Source organism: Mauremys reevesii, linkage group 3 (assembly GCF_016161935.1).
Source record: "Mauremys reevesii isolate NIE-2019 linkage group 3, ASM1616193v1, whole genome shotgun sequence".
In the NCBI taxonomy this organism is placed as follows: domain Eukaryota; kingdom Metazoa; phylum Chordata; order Testudines; family Geoemydidae; genus Mauremys; species Mauremys reevesii.
In genome coordinates this window covers 180437360-180458025 of record NC_052625.1, presented here as the reverse complement: position 1 = coordinate 180458025, position 20666 = coordinate 180437360, and the positions used below count along the sequence as shown (strand labels likewise).

General features: G+C 41.3%; 1 protein-coding gene across 5 annotated transcripts in view; it reads left to right on the top strand.

The window, feature by feature from the left end:
• The window catches only part of ROCK2 (Rho associated coiled-coil containing protein kinase 2), a 176652-nt gene that overhangs the window by 101957 nt on the left and 54029 nt on the right, over nucleotides 1–20666 (top strand). For all 5 annotated transcript variants that reach the window (XM_039529811.1, XM_039529814.1, XM_039529813.1 and 2 more), the window contains exons 6-11: nucleotides 8572–8716; nucleotides 15756–15894; nucleotides 17756–17847; nucleotides 18712–18871; nucleotides 19478–19541; nucleotides 20059–20070. In XM_039529811.1, coding sequence (XP_039385745.1) covers nucleotides 8572–8716; nucleotides 15756–15894; nucleotides 17756–17847; nucleotides 18712–18871; nucleotides 19478–19541; nucleotides 20059–20070 — 612 coding nt within the window. The remainder of the gene's footprint in view (nucleotides 1–8571; nucleotides 8717–15755; nucleotides 15895–17755; nucleotides 17848–18711; nucleotides 18872–19477; nucleotides 19542–20058; nucleotides 20071–20666) is intronic.

The window sequence follows — 20666 nt, the reverse complement described above, 5'->3', positions numbered from 1 at the left end:
TCCCATATATTCATTACTATATACAATTGCTCCGACAGCACCCCCTAGTGGTTTTCAACTTAAAAATTTAGATTAAAGTAAAGTGACTAATGAAGTGTGATGCACTGATTGCGACTGCTTATTGCTAGTATTCAAAATATTCTATTTTTTCATTGTCCACATGTTAAAATGTACTGCCTAATGGACCACATTCTTTAATGTGATAGTTTCAAGATAAACTCATATGGCTATAAAAAAGCCTTATTTGGACTACTAATAACATTTTAAAGCAGACTTTTAAAATCTTCTGTATTTTTCAGTTTACACTTTGTTCTTGTTAAGTGAAGAGTAAAAAGTAAACCGTGAAATTACTCTGTAATTACACATATTTCCCCTCCTCCCGTTGTGTTTTACTCTACAAAGGTACTGTAAGTTGTCATGAACTTTGTGTGAATGCACAAGTGTTATGTTCATTACCCTTCGTTTAAAAATGTCTCTCTAATATTTTAATATTGGTGTTCCTTTGTTTTATCAGCTTTGACTTAACAGAAGTTTATTTTGGCCTGAAGGATACTACTTTACTGCTTTCTTCTGCTATGTTGTGCTAGAATTTGCGTATATTTGCATATACAATTTGTGTATACATACAAAATATGTTCTACTTCCTTTGCAACCTATTTAACTTCTTTTCTCCAGTATTTTTTTTTAAATATATTTTTGAGTAATACCCTTTTATAGTAACTGCAAATGTACTCTGAAATCCTGGTGTCTTTTTTCCTCATATGGTATTTTATAAGCTTATTGATAAATATAATAGTCTTCATATCTAGCATCATTTAGTTACTTCATTTTGTTAATGCCACAGTGATTCTATTCCACAGGTAGATGGGTTGTCTATCTTAATTTGATTATTTGGGAGACAAGATGACTGAGGTAATATCTTCTATTGGACCAACTTCAGCAGTTGGTCCACTAAAAGATATTACCTCACCCACCTCATCTCTCTAATATCCTGGGACTGGCATAGCTTATGTACACTTAATTTGATTATGTAAGGCTGCTGACTGGCAGAGTTAATTTATTTTTATATTAGTTATATATGTTGCCAGGTTGTTACTGTAAGTCTAATTATTTTCAGGGTGCTTTTGAATAAGTGTTCTTTTAAATGTTAAATCCAAATAAATAAATAAAATATAATGGAACCTTGTAGCTGTAAATGTCCGATTGGACCACCCTATCTAAACTGATATTATTAGGCTACATATTAGGTGGCTTATGCCTTCAGGCTTTGCATCTTTCATTGTACAAATTCTATAAGGCTTTCCAGGTTCCCATTCTCTGAACAGATTCTCTGATCCTTTCCCTGTATAGATATTCAGAACCCTGACTGACACTTTGCTTGCAGTAAGCCAAATTTGTTTAGTCGTCTGAGACTAACCTTAATGTGATAATGGGCCTCGTTTTACTTTTAATTGAAATAAGGTAAAAATAGTATTTGATCTGCTTAATATGAACCCTTAACTTCTTTTTCTTCTTCAAGTGCTTGCTCATACCCATACCATGTTAGGTGCATGCGCACAGCATGGACTATTGCTGGAGATTTTTCCCTCAGTGGTATCGATCGTGTTGACTCCAGCACCCTCTATGTGGCGGTATACGGAGCGCCACTGGCCCCATACCCACTCAGTTCCTTCTTACCGCCCCTGATGGTTGCTGGACTAACTCCTCTTGCCTCAGCCACTGGTCTCCGGACCTTCGGCACCAGATGGCGGAAGTGAGGAGATCCATTCCCCTTGGTCACCTCCAGAGGACTCGTTGTCTGAGTCTTAGGTGGAACCCTACACCCAGCGCAAGAGCCACCACTGGTACCTGCCCTATGTGCTGCTGGACCTCAGTGCAGGTCCCCCCACCAGCACCTGGCCAGATGGACAATGGCCTATGCCAGTGTTTCCCAAACTTGGGACGCCGCTTGTGTAGGGAAAGCCCCTGGCGGGCCGGGCCGGTTTGTTTACCTGCCACGTCCTCAGATCCGGCCAATCGCGGCTCCCACTGGCCGCGATTCGCAGCTCCAGGCCAATGGGGGCTTGTGGGAAGCGGTGCAGGCCGAGGGATATGCTGGCCACCGCTTCCCACAGCCCCCATTGGCCTGGAGCGGCGAATCGCGGCCAGTGGGAGCTGCAATCAGCCGGACCTGCGGACACGGCAAGTAAGCAAACCATCCCAGCCCGCCAGGGGTTTTCCTTACACAAGCGACGACCCCAGTTTGGGAAACATTGGCCTATGCAGTGGCCATTCAGGAACCCATGGGGGTTTCCCTCAGTACCGTGTCCGTCTTCTCACCTGTCCTACTCGGCTGCTTCTGAGGGGTGGGATCCCGCTTCACTCTGCTTGGCACTGGACACCAACTCCCAGTACTGATGTACAAGACGTGGGCCACATGTCGGTAATTAAAACTGAAGATGAGAAAAAAACCCTCGCCTTCCAGTAGAGGCCTCTTCTTCCTCCTCCCCACCAGACAAGGACATATTGGGACCGAGTGGCTCACTGCCGCAAGGTGACTTTAGAGCCCATCAGGAGTTTCTGAAGCGGGTAGCAGCTAATCTGGGGCTAGAGACTGAGGAGCTCTCGGAATTCTCTCTCAGCCTCATTGACATTCTAGATGCAGCAGCACCATTTAAGGTGGCCCTACCCATTAACAAGGTGGTAATGAGTCTGGTCAGAGCCCTGTGGCAGACCTCGTCTTTTCTCTCTCCCACTTTGGAGAGGTATGGCTTCAACAGCCAGCCCATTGCTTGGCTCCACCACTGAGACAGGACCTGTACAAAAGAAAGGGCAGAGGTTACAAGCGCCATCAGTTGCTCCCATCCACCTCAACCTCGCTGCCGGGTCGCATAGCTACTCTGTTGGACCCAAGCAGGCTTTTAGAAGGTGTGCCTGAGGGCGCTATACCAGTTTCCACCTCGGATCCTTGCCCCTCCTGTGTTTTTGGACTGACTGTCACTTCAGTTTGGCATGGTCCCACATCACATCAGGCCACTGGGTGCTAAGTACAGTGGTGTATGGTTATACTCTGCAGTTTTCATCCACTCCTCTATCCCTCCCCTCATCCCTGTCCCTCTTTAGTGACCCTTCTCACAAGCAACTCCTACTCCAGGAGCTGCAGATCCTCTTTCCAGTGGGGGCTATGGAAGGGCTACCTCGAAAATTGAGTGGGAAAAAGTTTTACTCCCGATATTTCCTAATTCCAAAGGCCCAGGGGGGCTTTTTCCCCATCCTAGACCTGCATCACCTCAATAATTATCTCAAGAAACTAAGGTTCCGCACGGTCTCCCTGGCCTCAGTCATTCCCTCCCTGGATCCAGGGGCCCTCAACTTGAAGGACGCTTATTTTCACATTTCTATCTTCCATGGCCACAGAAGATTTGTCAGATTTATTATAAACCAGACTCCTTACCAATTCACCATTTTCCCTTTTGGCCAGTCCTCAGCCTCCTGGGTTTTTACGACAGGCATGGTAGTGGTAGCTGCCTTTCTCAGAAGGCGAAGCGCTCAAGTCTACCCATATCTCAACAACTGGCTGATTGAGGGTCATTCAGAGGCTCAAGTAAAGAAAAGCATCAGCCTGGTCCAAGCCACCTTCCAAGCACTGGGCCTGTTAGTAAACAAACAGAAGTCGACTCATTACAGTACAGAGAATAGAGTTTATCATGGCAGTGCTTGACCCAACTCAGGCCAGAGCCTTTCTTCCAAGGGTGCGATTCCAGACTTTGTCAGACCTGATATCCAAGGTTATGGCTTAACTGATCACAACATCTTGGGTTTTCCTCAAGCTACTGGGGCACATGGCCACGTGCACTTACATGCTATGGCACGCAAGGCTGTGCCTCAGGCCTCTGCAGACGTGGTTAGCTTCAATGTACTCTCTGAACAGTCACTACTTGGACTCTGTGCTTGCTGTTCAAGCCCCAGTCCTTGCCTCCCTTGACTGATGGAAGGACCCCCGGATGGTAATGGCGGACGTTCCCTTTGTCACCCTCCAGCCATCAGTGTCCTTAGTTTTGGACGCTTCAGACCTACGTTGGGGAGCCCACCTTGATTAACTCAGGGCCTGTGGTCCCAGGAAGAACTCTCCTTGCACATAAATGTCTGGAAGCTCAGAGCCATCTGCTTGGCTTGCCAAGTGTTCCTTCCCCAGATTGTAGGCAAGGTAGTTTTTTTTTTTTTTTTTTAATTTTTAATGCAGGTACTGACAGCACCATAGCCATGTTCTCCATCAGTAAGCAGGAAGGAGCATGCTCCTCCGCCTTCTGTCAGGAGGCCATCTGTCTATGGGACTTCTGCATGAAGGACTCCATCCACCTCAATGCTTCTCATCTTCTGGAAGCCTGGAATGCCCTGGCAGACTACCTCAGCAGATATTTCTCCTCTGACCATGAGTGGTCCCTTCACCCAGTGGTCATCAGGTTCATCTTTCAAAGGTGGGGAATCTCTCTAGGTTGACCAGTTTGCAGCCAAGCAGAACTGGAAATGCCATCAGTTTTGCTCGCTGCATTGGGCACAGCCTGGACTCCCATGCCTTCCTGCTTCCATGGACAGAGCTCTTATTCTACGTATTTCTACCAGTTCCTCTGGTTCACAAGGCGCTTCTGAAAATCAATCAAGACAAGGTGAGAGTTATTCTTATAGCCCTGGCATGGCCGCACCAACACTGATTTGGCACACTGCTAGACTTATCCAATCAAAACTCATGGGTCCTCCCTTTGAGCCGCTAGCATTGTGCTCTCTGTTGCTTCTCTCCTGGAAGGTCACCTTCCTGGTAGTGTTTACTTCAGCCAGATGGGTCTCTGAAATCAGGGCCCTGACATCAGAACCACCGTACACCTTGTTCTTCAAGAAGAAGGTCCAGCTGCACCCCCATGCAGCCTTCCTGCCAAAGTTTTGCTGTTCCATAGCAACCAGGCCATTTTACTGCCAGTCTTCTTTGCGAAGCCTCACAAGAATTCAGAAGATCAGTGGCTTCACTCATTGGATGTTAGGCATCTCCTTGCCTTCTACCTTGAGAAGACTAAACCGTTTCACAGATTCACACAACTCTTTTGTGGCAATCGCAGAGATGATGAAAGGCCTACCAGTTTCAGCCCAGAGAATATCATCCTGGATAACCTCCTGTATTTGGAATTGCTGAAAGCAATCCAATCTAAGACATCTGCAGGACTGCAACCTGGTCATCAATGCATACCTTCTCATCCCACAACTCCATCACCCAACAGTCTCGTGATGACGTGAGGTTCAGCAGAGCAGAGTTGCAGTCCTCTTCTGCATGAACTCTGAGCCCACTGCTTTGGGTACTGCTCGTGAGACACCAAATGTGGAATGGATGTGAGCAGGCACTCGAAGAAGAGAAAACGGTTACTGACCTTCTGTAACTATTGTTCTTTGAGATGTATTGCTCATATTCATTCCATCACCCACCCTCCTACCCCTCTGTCAGAGTTAACTGGCAAGAAGAAACTGAGACGGTGCGGGGTTGGCGGCGCCCCTTATACTGGCGCATAAGTGTGGGGCACCAGAAGGCACTGGAGCTGACCCGATGGATACCACTGAGGGAAAAATCTCCAGCAATGGTGCACGCAGCGTGCACACACCTAATGTGGAATGGACGTGAGCATCACATCTTGAAGAGCAACAGTTATGGAAGGTCAGTAACCATTTTTTATGCTATGTTTATTTTTAAAGGGCTCCTGATTTTGAACCAAAAGAATACTAGTTCAGTAGTATATTTTAAAGGATTGGTGAACAAAGACTGCTGAGAGCATTGTAAAGCTCTATTGTTAATCAGAGCTAATAGTAAAACAGTAATATGTATGAAATTATACTGACCCACAAAGTTGAGGGGACCTATCAGTAATTTCTTTGGGGGGTACAAAAATAGTAACCATAAGATTACTCATATGTTTTTCTACTAAGGAAATTGAACTATAATAAGACTTTTAATTCCTTTCTAAAGTCTGAAGTGTTTGCATTCGTGTAAGTAATTGTAGCAGAAACTCCAGGATTGGATTGGGAATCAAGACTGAACTACTATCTGACCCCTAGAAGTTAGGGTGGTTTTTTTTAAAAAATACTTTAAAGTTTAAGTCTTTATAGGCTTAGATGGTCTCAGACTGAATGGAATGGAGGAAATATTTTATATAAGAAGCTGTAGAATCAGACACAGGGACATAGTTCTGGAATGTCTCCAAATCCTGGGGATGTCCCAGTTGTAAAAATATATTGATGTTGGCAGGATGACTTCTGTAAAACATGCCTCTCTAGCACCTATTTTTCTTTTTAGCCTTGAGTTTCTTTACCAGTAGTGTGTATTAACAGTTCATTTATGTAAAGAGCCCAGAAAAATAGCAGCATGGATTTGTGGGGGATGGAAAGGAGGAATCTTACTGTTCTTCTTCGAATGCTTGTTCACGTCGATTCCAGTCGGGTGTGCATGCTGCCCTACGGATTTCCTGTATCAGGACCTGGGCCAGGAACGCAGCTGATGAAGCCTGTGCCCTTGTGGAATGAGCCTTAAGAGGAGGGGCTGGGACCTTAGCCACTCATAACATGCAGATACAGGCCATGATCCAGGAAGATAATCTTTGAGATGAGACCAGGAGTCCTTTCATTCGGTCTGCCACTGCCATGAACAGCTGGTTCGACCTTCTGAACAGCTTTGTGCACTTGATGTAGAATGCTAAAACCCACCAAACATCCAATGACTGCAGCCTTTGCTCTTGGGTACTGTTGTGGGGCTTGGGATAGAAGACAGATAGAAAAATGTCTTGGCTACTATGGAATTGTGACACTACCTTAGGGAGAAAGGCCGTGTGAGGTCTGAGTTGCACCTTGTCCTTGTGGAAGACCATGTAGGATGTATCGGAGGTAAAGGCCTTTAACTCTGATACTCTCCTGGCTGATGTGATGGTGACCAGGAAGGCTACCTTCCATGAGAAGTAGAGAAGGGAGCAAGTCACCAGCGGTTCGAATTGGGGATCCCATTAATCTGGAAAAAGAACAGGAGTACTTGTGGCACCTGAGAGACTAACAAATTTATTTGAGCATAAGCTTTTGTGGGCTACAGCCCACTTCATCAGATGCATAGAATGAGGCTAAGTTGGTTGGGCAACTCTCGCGTTTTCATGTTCTCTGTATGTATATATATCTCCTCACTATATGTTCCATTCTATGTGTCCGATGAAGTGGGCTGTAGCCCATGAAAGCTTATGCTCAAATAAATTTGTTAGTCTCTAAGGTGCCACAAGTACTCCTGTTCTTTTTGCTGATACAGACTAACACGGCTGCTCCTCTGAAATCTGTTATTAATCTGGAGAGGATCCAGTTCCCATGCTGGAAGAGACTGTCTAACCCGAGGATATATCCATAACAGTCCCTTAAGGAAACATCCTACCATAGGGTTAGTGAATTTGGAGCATCCAAACGTGCCCGGACGGAAGGCCGAGATAGCAGCAAGGTGTACCTTGCTGGATGATGCTGCCAGGCCTTGTTGGTTGAGGTGCAGAAGGTACTCCAGGATGAGTGGCATAGACTTCTGGAGTGGAGGCTCATTCCACAAGGGCACAAGCCTCATCAGCTGCGTTCCTGGCCCAGGTCCCGATACAGGAAATCTATAGGGCAGCTACTTGGTCCTCAGTGCATACGTTCACCTCTCACTATGCCATCACACAGCACGCTAGAGATGATGCAACTTTCAGCAGAGTGGTGCTCCAATCAGCAATTCCTTAACTCCGACTCCACCTCCGGAGTAGAGCTTGGAAGTCATCTGGCTGGAATCAACACGAACAAGCACTCGAAGAAGAAAATAACTCTGGGGGGGCAGGAAGGGCGCGGGGAGCTTGGCGGGCCACAGCAAATCTGGACTCGCTGGAATAAACCTAGTTGAAGCTTGAATTTAGGGAAGTTGAACTCGTATCACTTTGAACCAGTGTACTAGCAGACCTGACATTGACTCTACTTTTATTGATTGTTCATCTAGGAGCAAGGAGTATGGATAGTCAGGGCCTTTATGTTGCTAAATTAATGAGGTACTAGCAGGTGTTTTTAGGGATAAAACCTGTGCTTGGCTTTAAAAAATGTATTTTCTTGTAGCGCTTAACCGTCCCATTCTTCCAAAATAGCTTTTCCTTTAATTTATATTGGTCTCAAGCATTAAAATACAAACAAAACAAGACAAAAAAACTCAGACCCCAACTGGACTTAGTGCCTAACCAAAAAAAAGTTGTCTGTATCAGTCTGCTCTTTTAGGGCCTAATCCAAAACCCATTGAAGTCATTTGAATTTCCTTTTAAATTTTTTTTTCAATCTTGAAAGATATGCTTTAAAAAAGAATAGGAGTTACCAAGAATAGTCATTTTGTCAGAAACCACTTCTGGAATAGGAACTTTTGGAGGCCTTAAATGTTTCCCAAACTACTTACTTTGGGACATGTTTTTCTCAAAATAACATAAATGGGTTAATTTTAATTTTGGTGAAGTACTCTGTTTATTGTATTGTTTCAATTAAATGGATTATTACTTGCAATTTTTTGCAATTACATAGACTGGTATGGTTCGCTGTGATACAGCTGTTGGAACACCTGACTACATATCGCCTGAAGTCTTGAAGTCACAAGGAGGTGATGGCTGCTATGGACGGGAGTGCGATTGGTGGTCTGTAGGAGTTTTTCTCTTTGAGATGCTTGTTGGTGAGTAATAATTTAATTCATTAATTCCCCCTTTCTGGAAACTTCTATTCAAGCGCTTTTATGATTCAATTATCCTTATATAGCAACAAGTAAGACATATGGGTACATCAAGACAGTTCAGGCTGTGATTGCTTCTGCCTTTGGCTAATTCTTGTACTCTCCAGTCAGGATTTTCCATTGTAAAGCACTGGACCATTAGGACATGTAATGTATTTGAATATTAGAGCCATTATAGAGGACCCTAGCCATCCCAGGTTGTAAACCAGCCTTGTAGTCTAGTATCCGAGCACTGGTGAGGAGTCTGGAACTGAGCATGATTACTCACTATCCATACCAGCATGTTCTGGGAACACTGCAGGAACAATTATGTTTCTAAGGTTCTGGGGGCAGGAAAGCTCCTCCCAAGTCTGCAGTCATTGAAATGTTAGTTCCTCTGAGGAAGAAGAGAATTTGACTAATGAAGGCTAATTAGTAAGTTGCATCCCAGGAACAATTTAATCAATGTACTTTAATAGTTAATGTGTTAAGTCTGTCCTGTAGTGCCATGATAGAACGTCATTTTCATTTCTATTTTGTGGTTGGGACCTCTTTCCTCTCCTCCAGTACACTATCAAATGAAATGTGGGGAACACCAGTATTTTGACAGTCTGAGCTTTTATCGTTGAGGGGCTCACTAGCTCTTTTTTTTTCTTTAATGTGGGGTTTCATTTGGGAGAATTAATGATACTTCATGCTTTGTATATATTTTCCTCTCCTATGGCCCATCTTGTGTGTGATGCTTCTAATTACCACATTTCTCCATCTCTATTAATTCCCCCCCCCACACACACACCTCATTTCCTTACCCACTTGCAGAATGAATTTTGTTATATGCTAATTAGCTTCTGCATGCTAGTCTTTTCTTTGCTTCTTTCCTGTTTGTTTCAGTGTGTCTTTTGGAACCATAGAAATATAGGGTTGAAAGGGACCTCAAGATTCTCCTTCACAGAGGCAGGACCAAGTATACCTAGACCATCCATGACAGGCATTTGTCTAACCTGTTATTAAAATCCTCTAATGGCTGGGTTTCAACAACATCCCTTGGTAACCAATTCTAGTACTTAACCACCCTGATAGTGAGAGAGTTTTTCCTAATATCTAACCTAAATCTCCCTTGCTGCAGATTAAGCTGATTACTTCTTGTCCTACCTTCAGTGGACATGGAGAACAATTGATCACCATCCTTTATATAACAGCCCATAACGTATTTGAAAACTGTTATCAGATTCCTCAAAGGCTTATTTTCTGAAGAAGAAAACATGCCAGTTTTTTTTTTACCCTTTCCTCATAAGTCAGGTTTTATAAACCTTTTATCATTTTTGCTGCTCTCCTCTGGACACTCTCGAATTTGTCCAAATCCTTCTTTAAGTGTGGCACCCAAAACTGGACACAGTAGTCGTCTGAGGCCTTATCTGCGCTAAGTAGAGCAGGACAGTTACCTCCCATGTCTTCCGTATGACACTCCTGTTAATGCATCCAAGAATGATATTAGCCTTTTTTTCATAGCTGCATCACGTTGTTGACTTGTATTCAGTTCCCTGAGATCCTTTTCTGCAGTACAACTGCCTAGCCAATTATTTCCCATTTTGTATTTGTGCATTTGATTATTCCTTCCTAAGTGTAGTACTTCGAATTGTCTTTATTGAATTTCATCTTGTTGGTTTCAGACCAATTATCCAATTTATCCAGGTTGTTTGGAGGACAGGATTAGAATTCAAAAGTGCTTGCAACCCTTCCTAGCATGGTGTCTTCTGCAGATTTATAAGCATCCTCTTCACTCCTTTCTCCAATTCATTAATGAAACTATTGAATAGTACTAGACCAGAATACACCCTGTAGGATCCCACTAGATAAGTCCTCCCAGTGTGACAGGAAACCACTGATATCTTGGTCTTTCAACCAGTTGTGCACCCACGTTTCAACAATTTGATCTAGACCACATTTCCCTAGTTTGCTTAGAACATAAGAACGGCCGTACCGGGTCAGACCAAAGGTCCACCTAGCCCAGTATCCTGTCTACCGACAGCGGCCAATGCCAGATGCCCAAGAGGGAGTGAACCTAACAGGCAATGATCAAGTGATCTCTCTTCTACCATCCATCTCCATCCTCTGACAAACAGAGGCTAGGGACACCATTCCTTACCCATCCTGGCTAATTGCCATTTATGGACTTAACCATCATGAATTTATCCAGTTCTCTTTTAAACTCTGTTATAGTCCTAGCCTTCACAACCTCCTCAGGTAAAGAGTTCCACAAGTTGACTGTGCGCTGCGTGAAGAAGAACTTCCTTTTATTTGTTTTAAACCTGCTGCCTATTAATTTCATTTGGTGACCCCTAGTTCTTGTATTATGGGAATAAGTAAATAACTTTTCCTTATCCACTTTCTCCACATCACTCATGATTTATATACCTCTATCATATCCCCCCTTAGTCTCCTCTTTTCCAAGCTGAAAAATCCTAGCCTCTTTAATCTTTCCTCATATGGGACCCTCTCCAAACCCCTAATCATTTTAGTTGCTTATAAGACTGTAATATGGGATGGTGTCAAAAGCTTTACTAAAATCCCATCCATCCACTAGCCCTATCAAAGAAGGAAACTAGGTTGGGTTGGTATGATTTGTTCTTGACCAATCCATGTTGGCTATTACTTATCACCTTATTATCCTCTAGGTCAGGGATCCCCAACGTGGTGCCTGCGGGCGCCATGGCACCCATGGGCGCATCTAAATGCGCCCGCGTCCTGGCTGGCGGTGGAGCACCCGCCGAAATGCCGCCAAATTTCTGTGGCATTTCGGCGGCGATGCCTCTCGATGACGCCGCTTGCCGGCGACAAGCGTCGTCGTCAAGAGGTGTCGCCCCCGAATTTTGGTGGCATTTCGGCGGCAACACCTCTCGATGACGCCACTTGTTGCCGACAAGTGACGTCATCGAGAGGCGTCGCCGCCGAAATGCCGCAGAAATTCGGCGGCATTTCGGTGGGTGCTCCACCACCGCCACGGTCCTTTGTCTGGTGCCCACCAGACAAAAAGGTTGGGGACCACTGGTCTAGGTGCTTATAAATTGTTTAATAATTTGCTCCAGTATCTTTCCAGGTATCAGAGTTAGTCTGACTGGTCTATTATTACCTGGGTCCTCTTCTCCTTTTTGAAGATAGGTACTATGTTTGTCCTTCTCCAGTCCTCTGGGACCTCACCCTTCCTCTATGGTTATGTCTCCACTGCAATTGAAAACCTGCACCTGGCCCATGCCAGCTGACTCTGGCTTGTGGGGCTGTTTAATTTCGGTGTAGACATCTGGGCTTGGGCTGGAACCCAGAGTCCAGGGCCTTGAAGGGTCGGAGGGTCCCAGAGCTCGGACTGCAGCTCAAGCCAGAACGTCTACACCACAATTAAACAGCCTCACAGCCCAAGTCCCGGGAGCCCGAGTCAACTGACAAGGGCCAGCTGCAAGTGTCTAATTGCAGTGTAGACATACCCTATGAGCACTCCAAGGCAATCACTAATGGTTCCGGGATTGCTTCAGCTATTACCTTAAGGCTTGAACCTCTTAGTGTGAATTTTATTAAAGTCTGCCCACTTGAATATATCTGACTTACCTAAATATTCTTTAACTTTTCATTTCCCTATGGTTTGTGTCCCTCCCCACCCTTTGTTAATATTAATCGTATTAAGCATTTGGATACAATTCTCTTTCTTAGAGAAGACTGAAACAAAATAGGCATTAAATGTCTCAGCCTTCTTGATGGTGTCCATTATTATTTCTTCTTCCCTGCTATGTAGTAGACCTTCACTTTCTTTTATTTTTCTCTTTTATTGCCTTACATGTCCCTTGTTAGGTGTAACTCATTTTGTGCCTTAGCCTTTCTGTATTTTGTCCCTACATGCTTGTGCTATTCTTTTGTGATCATCCTTGGCAATGTGTCTATGTTTCTGTTTCTTGTAGGATTCCCTTTTGAAGAGCTCCTGATGCAGCTATACTGCATAATATCTTTCCTTCATATCAGGATAGTTTGCAGTTCTTCCTTCAGTATTGTCTCCTTGATAAACTGCCAGCTCTTCTGAACTCCTTTTTCCCCTTAGATTTTTTCCCGTTCTCCCATCTCCTCTCCTGGGAATGAGATAACTGTTTCTGTTTAGGTTTTAACCTGGTTATAGTTCCTCCGCCCTTACTGCTGATATTTCCTTTTCTCTGTTCATTCTTCATGACCTTAGTTAAGGCTTTGATAGTGTGAATCATTTTGTCTCCCAGCATTACCTTCATATGGAAGTTACATGAGCCTCTCTTTCCCCCTCGTGTCCTGGATCCACTGTTGTTTGTATAACCAGTCTTTTTTGGTTGCTGATGACTGCTCCATCTCTCTACACCATCGTTCCTGCTCCTTTGTATCTCACAATAGTTTGGTTGTCAGTTTGCTTTTTCCATCTACTTTCTCCTCAGACATCTTATTTCAGCCTTTAACTACTTTACAGTCATGATACTCAACTACGTCTACCTTTTGATACCTTTCAATGACTCCTGCTTGTGCATGCTCTCTCCTTATACTGAGTTGTGGCTCAACTTCATTCAACTAAATGTTTACACATATAAGTGTTTTCTCTTAAATAAGAGCATCATCAATCTGCCTCTTTGACTTGAACCCGACAATACATATAATTGATATCTTGCTTCTCTCTAATTTACTCCTCCTGCATCTATATTTGTAAATGTTCTTCCCAACATTTCAGCAACATTACCCATGTACAATACTGACTAAAGTCCAACTTCACTGAAGTCCGCATCCATGCTTTCCTCTCTTCTTACTTGGACTGTTGCAGATTGCTTCTTTTCACCACCAAGTCCCGTCAAGGATATGCAGACTATAGCTGCTTGCCTTCTCACGCACACAAAGTTCAGCTTATATCATCCCCATCTTAAAACCACTCCAGTGCTACCTCATTAATTTTAGGATCCAGTTCAAAATTACCTTTTCCGTTTTAAATACCTCAGTAGACCTAAGTTCTCTGTAAACTGTGCGGCAGTGCAGCAGCCTATTTAGTGCTGCGCAGGCGGTCCGGGAACCTGCCCAGCCGGGACCTGCCACAGCAAGGGGAGGGGTGCCCCTCCCTCAGCCCCAACCCAGCCCTGGACCTGCTGCGGCTAGGGAAGAGGTGCCTCTCACCTAGCCCCCAACCTGCTGCACCCCCACCCCCGCAGATGCTATGAGGAGAGAGAACTGCGGGGAGTCCTCTCTCCCTGCCGTAGCCCTGGAGCACTCTCTTGCACCCCAAACCCTTCATCCCCAGCCCCACCCCAGAGCCTGCACCCCAGCCCTGAGCCCCTTATCCCCGGACCCATCCCTGAGCCCCCTCCCACACGCTGAACCCCTCGGCCCCACCCCCACCCCAAGAATTTTGTTATGTGCCCCAATATGAAGGTGACATGTCACACATCACCTCCATATTGGTGCACATAACAAAATTCATTCTGCAAGTGGGTAAGGAAAAATTAGAGGGAACACTGCAGCAGACTTTCTTTAGTTTGTCAAACAATCCTTCTTTCTATTGCCCTCCATTCCTTCTGTTAATAAAAAGACACTTGTGGACACTTTGTGTTTAAAAAAAAAATCCTTTGCAGCTCTTGCAGTCAGGAACAGCTGTTGAATCTTCTGGCCTTGTTGATTTCCTTATTTCAAATTTCAGCTGAAAATATCTGTTCTCTCTTGGCTTTATTTCTTAATAGTTCTGCTTCTGAGTTCATCAATTTTAATTTATATTTAAAATAAGGCTGTAGAGCATTTTGGGTTACAGTTTATATGAAAGGTGCTACAGCAAATGAAATTGTATTACATTTTATTGTACATTAGATGCAAAGCTGAAGTACTAGTTGGAAAGCAGAAAATTGGGCTGCCAAGAGAGGGATTGCCTTAGTTGAGGGGATACTAGGGTGGTGATGAATGGTCTTGATAGGAGCCTTTTATGATGGTGCTGAAGAGAAAAGAGGAGAGAAGACCCTTTTAGAGTGAAGGAGGAGGGAGCATTGGTAGACCATGGAATCTGTGCATCTGATTTCTGTAGGAACCAAACGAGGACTAGTTGGGAGGTCACAGCAGAGTCTGAGAGTTTAGCATGTACATTAGTGTCAATTAACTTGTTCTCTTTCTTGAAGCCTACTTGTGTTGGTCTTTCTCTTTTATATCCTCCTCAAGAGCAAAATGGCATCTGTGTATTAGTTTGTGGAGACTAATACACTTTCCACCTGGTGAAAATGTTCTAATTGCTGATAATTTATTGAGTCTGTTAAATCAGAATGCTTTTTTTTCTGCTGAATGTTTTTCTGCTGATGGACAAAATAGGTAACTTGGTCACTAAACATATTCCTCAGGTTTCTTTTTCATTAAAGTGTGTTTCAACTCTGAAAGAGAATTATGTAAAAATGGCCACTTCTTGGTCAATGGATCTGTTCTTTCGCATATTCAGAGTGTTAGCTGATCACTTTGGTGACAAATACATTTTGAGTCCTGTTTGTTCTTGTTAGAAGTGAAGAACTGACCCCACTAAGAATTAATTGTGAATTCTATTCCATAATATGCATCAACCGAAGTGTTTTAATGGTTCCAATCAATTACTCCTATCCAAGTCCCTTGAAATTAGTGGTTTTACAAAGGTGTCACTGATGGCATAATTGAAAGACACTGTATGAGTATGACAGATCTGTTTTGGTGTGCAGAAACTTCAGTAATTATGGTAGAAATATCCTAGCTTGATTCCCCTGGGCATAGGCTTAGTTTGTAGTGCGGGCATTTAGGGTGAAAAAAGTTTTTGTTGTTAACAGAGTACATGTGATTTAAAAAAAAAGAGATACAGTGAACATGGATCAACCAATCCCGTTTTTATAGAGCCACTTTTCAGAATAAGCCTGAACTTTATAATTTATAGGTCTGCTTTCCTCTTTCTCTGTTTATCTTAAAATACTTAAATTTTAAATTTAAAATCTTAACATTTATGCATGTTTTATTTTAGGGGACACTCCATTTTATGCAGACTCCTTGGTAGGAACGTATAGTAAAATCATGGATCACAAGAATTCATTAAGTTTCCCAGATGATGTGGAAATCTCTAAGCATGCAAAGAACCTCATCTGTGACTTTTTAACTGACAGGTAGGTGCGTCTACTACATTTGTACAATCTCTCTTATAGTGGGTGCAAACACACGGTATCCTAGAACAATGGATTCCTTTCCCTTAATTGTGCTATCTAAATCATTCTCATTTTGTGAGAAATTAACATTATCTCCTGCTTTCTAGTGGCTGGCTGTTTTGCAAGCTCTATGTTATGTTTAACTAAAAGTAGTGTTTTTATGAGTACTTCTGTAACAACAACTACATTGTCCACACTCTTCCTAAGAATTCAAAATTGCCGCAAAGAAAATTTTCCCTAGTGCCATGCAAACAAGATCCAAAATACAGTAACAATGTTTGAAATACATTGTAAGTTCCTTGAGGCAGGGACCAACTTGTCTTGTATTCATTAAGCACTGAGCATGTCGTTAGCGCTCAGTAAATAATAATAAAAATAAATACATTATCACAAATAGAGAATTTTATGCAGAGAGTTATTCCAGTTTTCTTAGAAGAGATTCATATGCTTTTTAAAATCCATTTTGAGGTAACAATTTACAAGTATAGCTAATTCCCCAGAAAGGGGAATGATTCTGGATGTAAACTGCTAGATGAGATTTCCTCTTGTGTAGTAGAACTCCTCATTGGTATTAAGCTGATGTAGCTTGTTCTTGCTCCCCAGCCACCTCCACCTCCCTCTCACCTATGCTTTGTTATGCTCATCCTCCAGTGCCATGTACTAGGACAGTCTAGGAGATGCTGTAATGACCACAAGAGCTACACAATACAGAATCGGAAGGATAACTAATTCCCTGGTGCCCTCATACTCCCTAGTGCTGAACAGAACTTGGTCACAGTGGAGAATCTAGCCCAGTAACTGACCGTGTAGAATGATTGATTTAAAAAACAACACCTAAATAAAGAAATATGTATCTGGTGGTATATACTAGTTCTGTATTTCAAAGAGGGACTGTGTGGTCTGTTGAGCAAGATTGCATGCAGCTAAAGAAATACCATTCATGAAAGAGCTGCTTTAGTAGGGATTTGTCTTGTTCAAGACCTAGGATGACTACAAGGTGGAGAGGAGATATATGAGAAGAGTTTAATAATATAAAAGTGTCCAGGAGTACTTCCCCCGCGTGTGTACATCTTCCTGTTTATATTAAATATGTGCTTGGGGGATTTATTTAAAACAGATGCCCTCTTTCTGTATACATGATCACTACTGAAGCACTTAAAGTGACAAGAAGGAATGAGCATCTATCATGTGACTTATTTGTTCAAGTCCATAAGTTGTTTTTATGTTCTGAGAGCTATCTTAAAAGATAGTCTTATATAAAGAATAAGTTTGTTGTCCCTTCTAAAACTTGCCACCTGGTGACTTAGTTGCAAATGTAAGCAAAAGGCATGTAAGGGTTATTTTTTAGGGGAGGAGGATAGAAGTTTTGAAATATTTATTTCACTGGGATTTTGAATAACCGTTCTGTGTACTAAGCCAGACTTCCCTTCATTTGCGTCCTAAGGTTTGTCATGTGGTTTGGCAGACTTTCTAAGTTTGCAGTTAATTTTTTTTATTTAAAACTTGTGCCTGTGTGCTCCCTTTCTACACAAAATCTAGATGGAAAAATGTTTTACTCCACACGTGGCAGATTCAGAATTCTAGCCATTTTAGTACGTGCAGAGAGAGTGCCTGCTAAGAAACTGGGAGCATTTTTAATATGAGAAACGACAGATGAGTTGATTTTAATCAAAGTTAGCCTGAATTACATTGACTGCCCACATCTCTTTGAACCTTAATTTTGTTTAAAGTCTTTGTGCACTTAAGTGCAAGTCACAAGTTACTTAACAAAAATGGAGTACTGATTTTTCTAATGTGAAATTGGGTTAATTGCTATGTTTAGGGAGGTGCGACTTGGGAGAAGTGGGGTAGAAGAAATTAAACAGCACCCTTTCTTTAAGAGCGATCAATGGAACTGGGATAACATTCGAGAGAGTAAGTGAACTGTAGTTTATATTTTTAACGTGTTCAATATTTGCATAAATAGCTACTGTTGATTAACTGTATGAAATGAAAAATGTAAAACACTTAAAATATTGCTTACTGTACAAAACTGTTAAGTGAAGTAATTTTTTTTCTCTCTCAAGGGGTCTTGTGTCTCAAACTGTTTTTCTTACTATTTTTCTTGTTTATAGTAAAATATATGTCAATATGGGTTCATAAATACCCCTTTTTCTCTTTTTGCCATGCTGTAAATATATAGAGAGAGCATTTGTTTGAACAACAGAGTTTGCTGATTTTATTTTAACAAATGACTACATAATCAGTTGTACTTTCCTAACTTACTTACCTCTGAAGTTGTATAAGTTTGTATGAGTACAATCTAACTTACCACTTAGAATAGTTTAAATTCATAGAACTTGATTGCCCCTGGCAAAAATGTAGCTTCTTTCAGTTTACCATTTGGTCAAAACTTCTGTAATCAGATGCACTTATTGAAGCTTCTTAATATAGTTAAGATAAAATTGGGGTTAAATATCTGACCTAAATCCGGATGCTTTAGAAAATGTATGTTTTGTGCAGTAAAAACTGTCTGCCTCAGCAAACTGATTTTTTTTTATTATTTTGTATTGCGTGGTAACAGATCATTTCAAAATATTTACTTTGTCAGATGTGGGTATAGAAAGAAAATTATTTTATTAATCTAGAGATATTAATGGATCTGCTATGTGATAAATAATATAAATTAAATCATGAAATTACTGTATGCCATATCTACCTTTCATTATATAGTGTGTTGATATATCCATCACAGGATATTGACTCTTACCGTGAAGCTGACTATTTTTTCCCTTGTAGCTGCTGCTCCTGTTGTACCTGAGCTTAGCAGTGACATAGACAGCAGTAATTTTGATGACGTTGAGGATGACAAAGGAGATGTGGAAACCTTTCCAATCCCCAAAGCCTTTGTGGGAAACCAGCTGCCTTTTATAGGATTTACCTACTATCGAGATAATCTGTATGTGATGTATTTTAATGTGCATCTTGTCAAATATAGTTGAAAAATATTTTATTACATTCCTCTCCTTTTGCATTAAACACACATCTAATTTTACACTTGGCACAGTTCTGTCTCTTGTTGAATATTTGAAATGTGGAGTTTAAGTTGGATTTATCAAAATATGCCATTTTTTGGATGTTTCTAATTTTTATGTAGTAACTTATAAAATTGCTGTTGTGCTCTAGCATATATACTGGATTTTTGGGTTAGCTAATTTTAGAAAAAAGTGTACAACTAGGGCATACATTGTGTTAAGGCTGTTTCTTTTCATTACTATTTATGTTGAATTTGCATTATTTAGTCATGTGTATTGTATCTAAATAATTACAGAACTATTGTAAGTATTCATTTAAACATTAGAAACTTGTATTGAACTGAAAAAGTCAGAACATTCACTTTGGCCAAGAGAACATTCAAATGAAAACTCGTACTGAATAAAAATAGCTTCATTCAGAGAATAGCCTAGCAGAGATTAAGACTTGAGAGAATTGATTAAAATGAGTTGATTGGCATGGTTGCTAGAGTTGTTGAAAACTTGAATAAGAGTTGGGTTTTTTCCGACAGGTTGCTAAGTGACTCTCCTCAGTCTTGCAGAGAAAATGAATCCATGCAATCCAGGAAAAATGAGGTAAGTACTTTTTAAAAATAAACATTAATGTATGTTTACATTATTTTGCTATGTCTGTTAAGACTTGCACAGTGGATTTAAACAATATCCAGTTATGAATAGCTAGTTTGTATTACTTAATGTTAGAATATTTCTGTATAATTACTGACAGAGATTCCATCTGTAAACATGAAAATGTCAAACTACTACATGAAATTGTGCAGTATAAATTTTAGATGAAAGGATTGTGTTTATATAGTATTAGTTTCATTTAGAAATGAAAAAAAAGTTGTATTAACATTTGTATAAATTTCTGCAACCATTGAAAATGTAATAAAACAAATATTTGTAAATTCTTTAACATTTTGTAATTAAAACATGATTAGATTCCATGATAACCTTCAAAGTATAAAATATTCTAAGTCTGAAATTTTAGTAAGCATGGTGAGACCATTTAAAAAAAAAATTGTAGGAAATGTTTCCTGTACTTTTCCTTTTTAATGCTCACAATTAAAAAAATGTTTTCTTCTTTTTATAGGACAGCAAAGAGGTAGGTGCATTATTTTGAATCATGAAAGAAATTAAGATAGTTGGGTTTTTTTGTCAGCATTAAGTAATATCTTAAAGGTTTATCCCAGTAAACTGTTAACAATAGATTAATTTGTTTATGAATAAAAGAACTTGTAAATTGCTTTTAAGAAGAGAGCGTACAGTTAGTTATCAGTGAAATGAGGTTAATATTCATTCAGATTTATACTATAGTTACCTTTAATTCCTATTTGGCAACCAGAATTTATTTTGCAAATAAATGTGTAAGGCTTTATTCACCACAAAAGATTTTGCTCCAGGGAACGTTGTAGATTTTGGCTCCACATCTAAGTGATTCATCGCTAATTTGTCCAGGGCTGGAAAAGTAAATTTTCACACAGTACTGGTGAAGGAATGGTTATAAGCATAAAACTGACCCTCAGTAGGGGAGTGAGTGTTTGAAGCAGGAAGGTTTATTCAGTATTTGTGGATTGCCAACTGAGTTCATGCACTAAGATGGCAGAAAGTCTGATAGGATTTTTGTGTATATCAAAATAAATAAATATATTAACCACTATTGATCTTAGCCCTCTCTTAGTAAATCAAGGGGATTGTGCC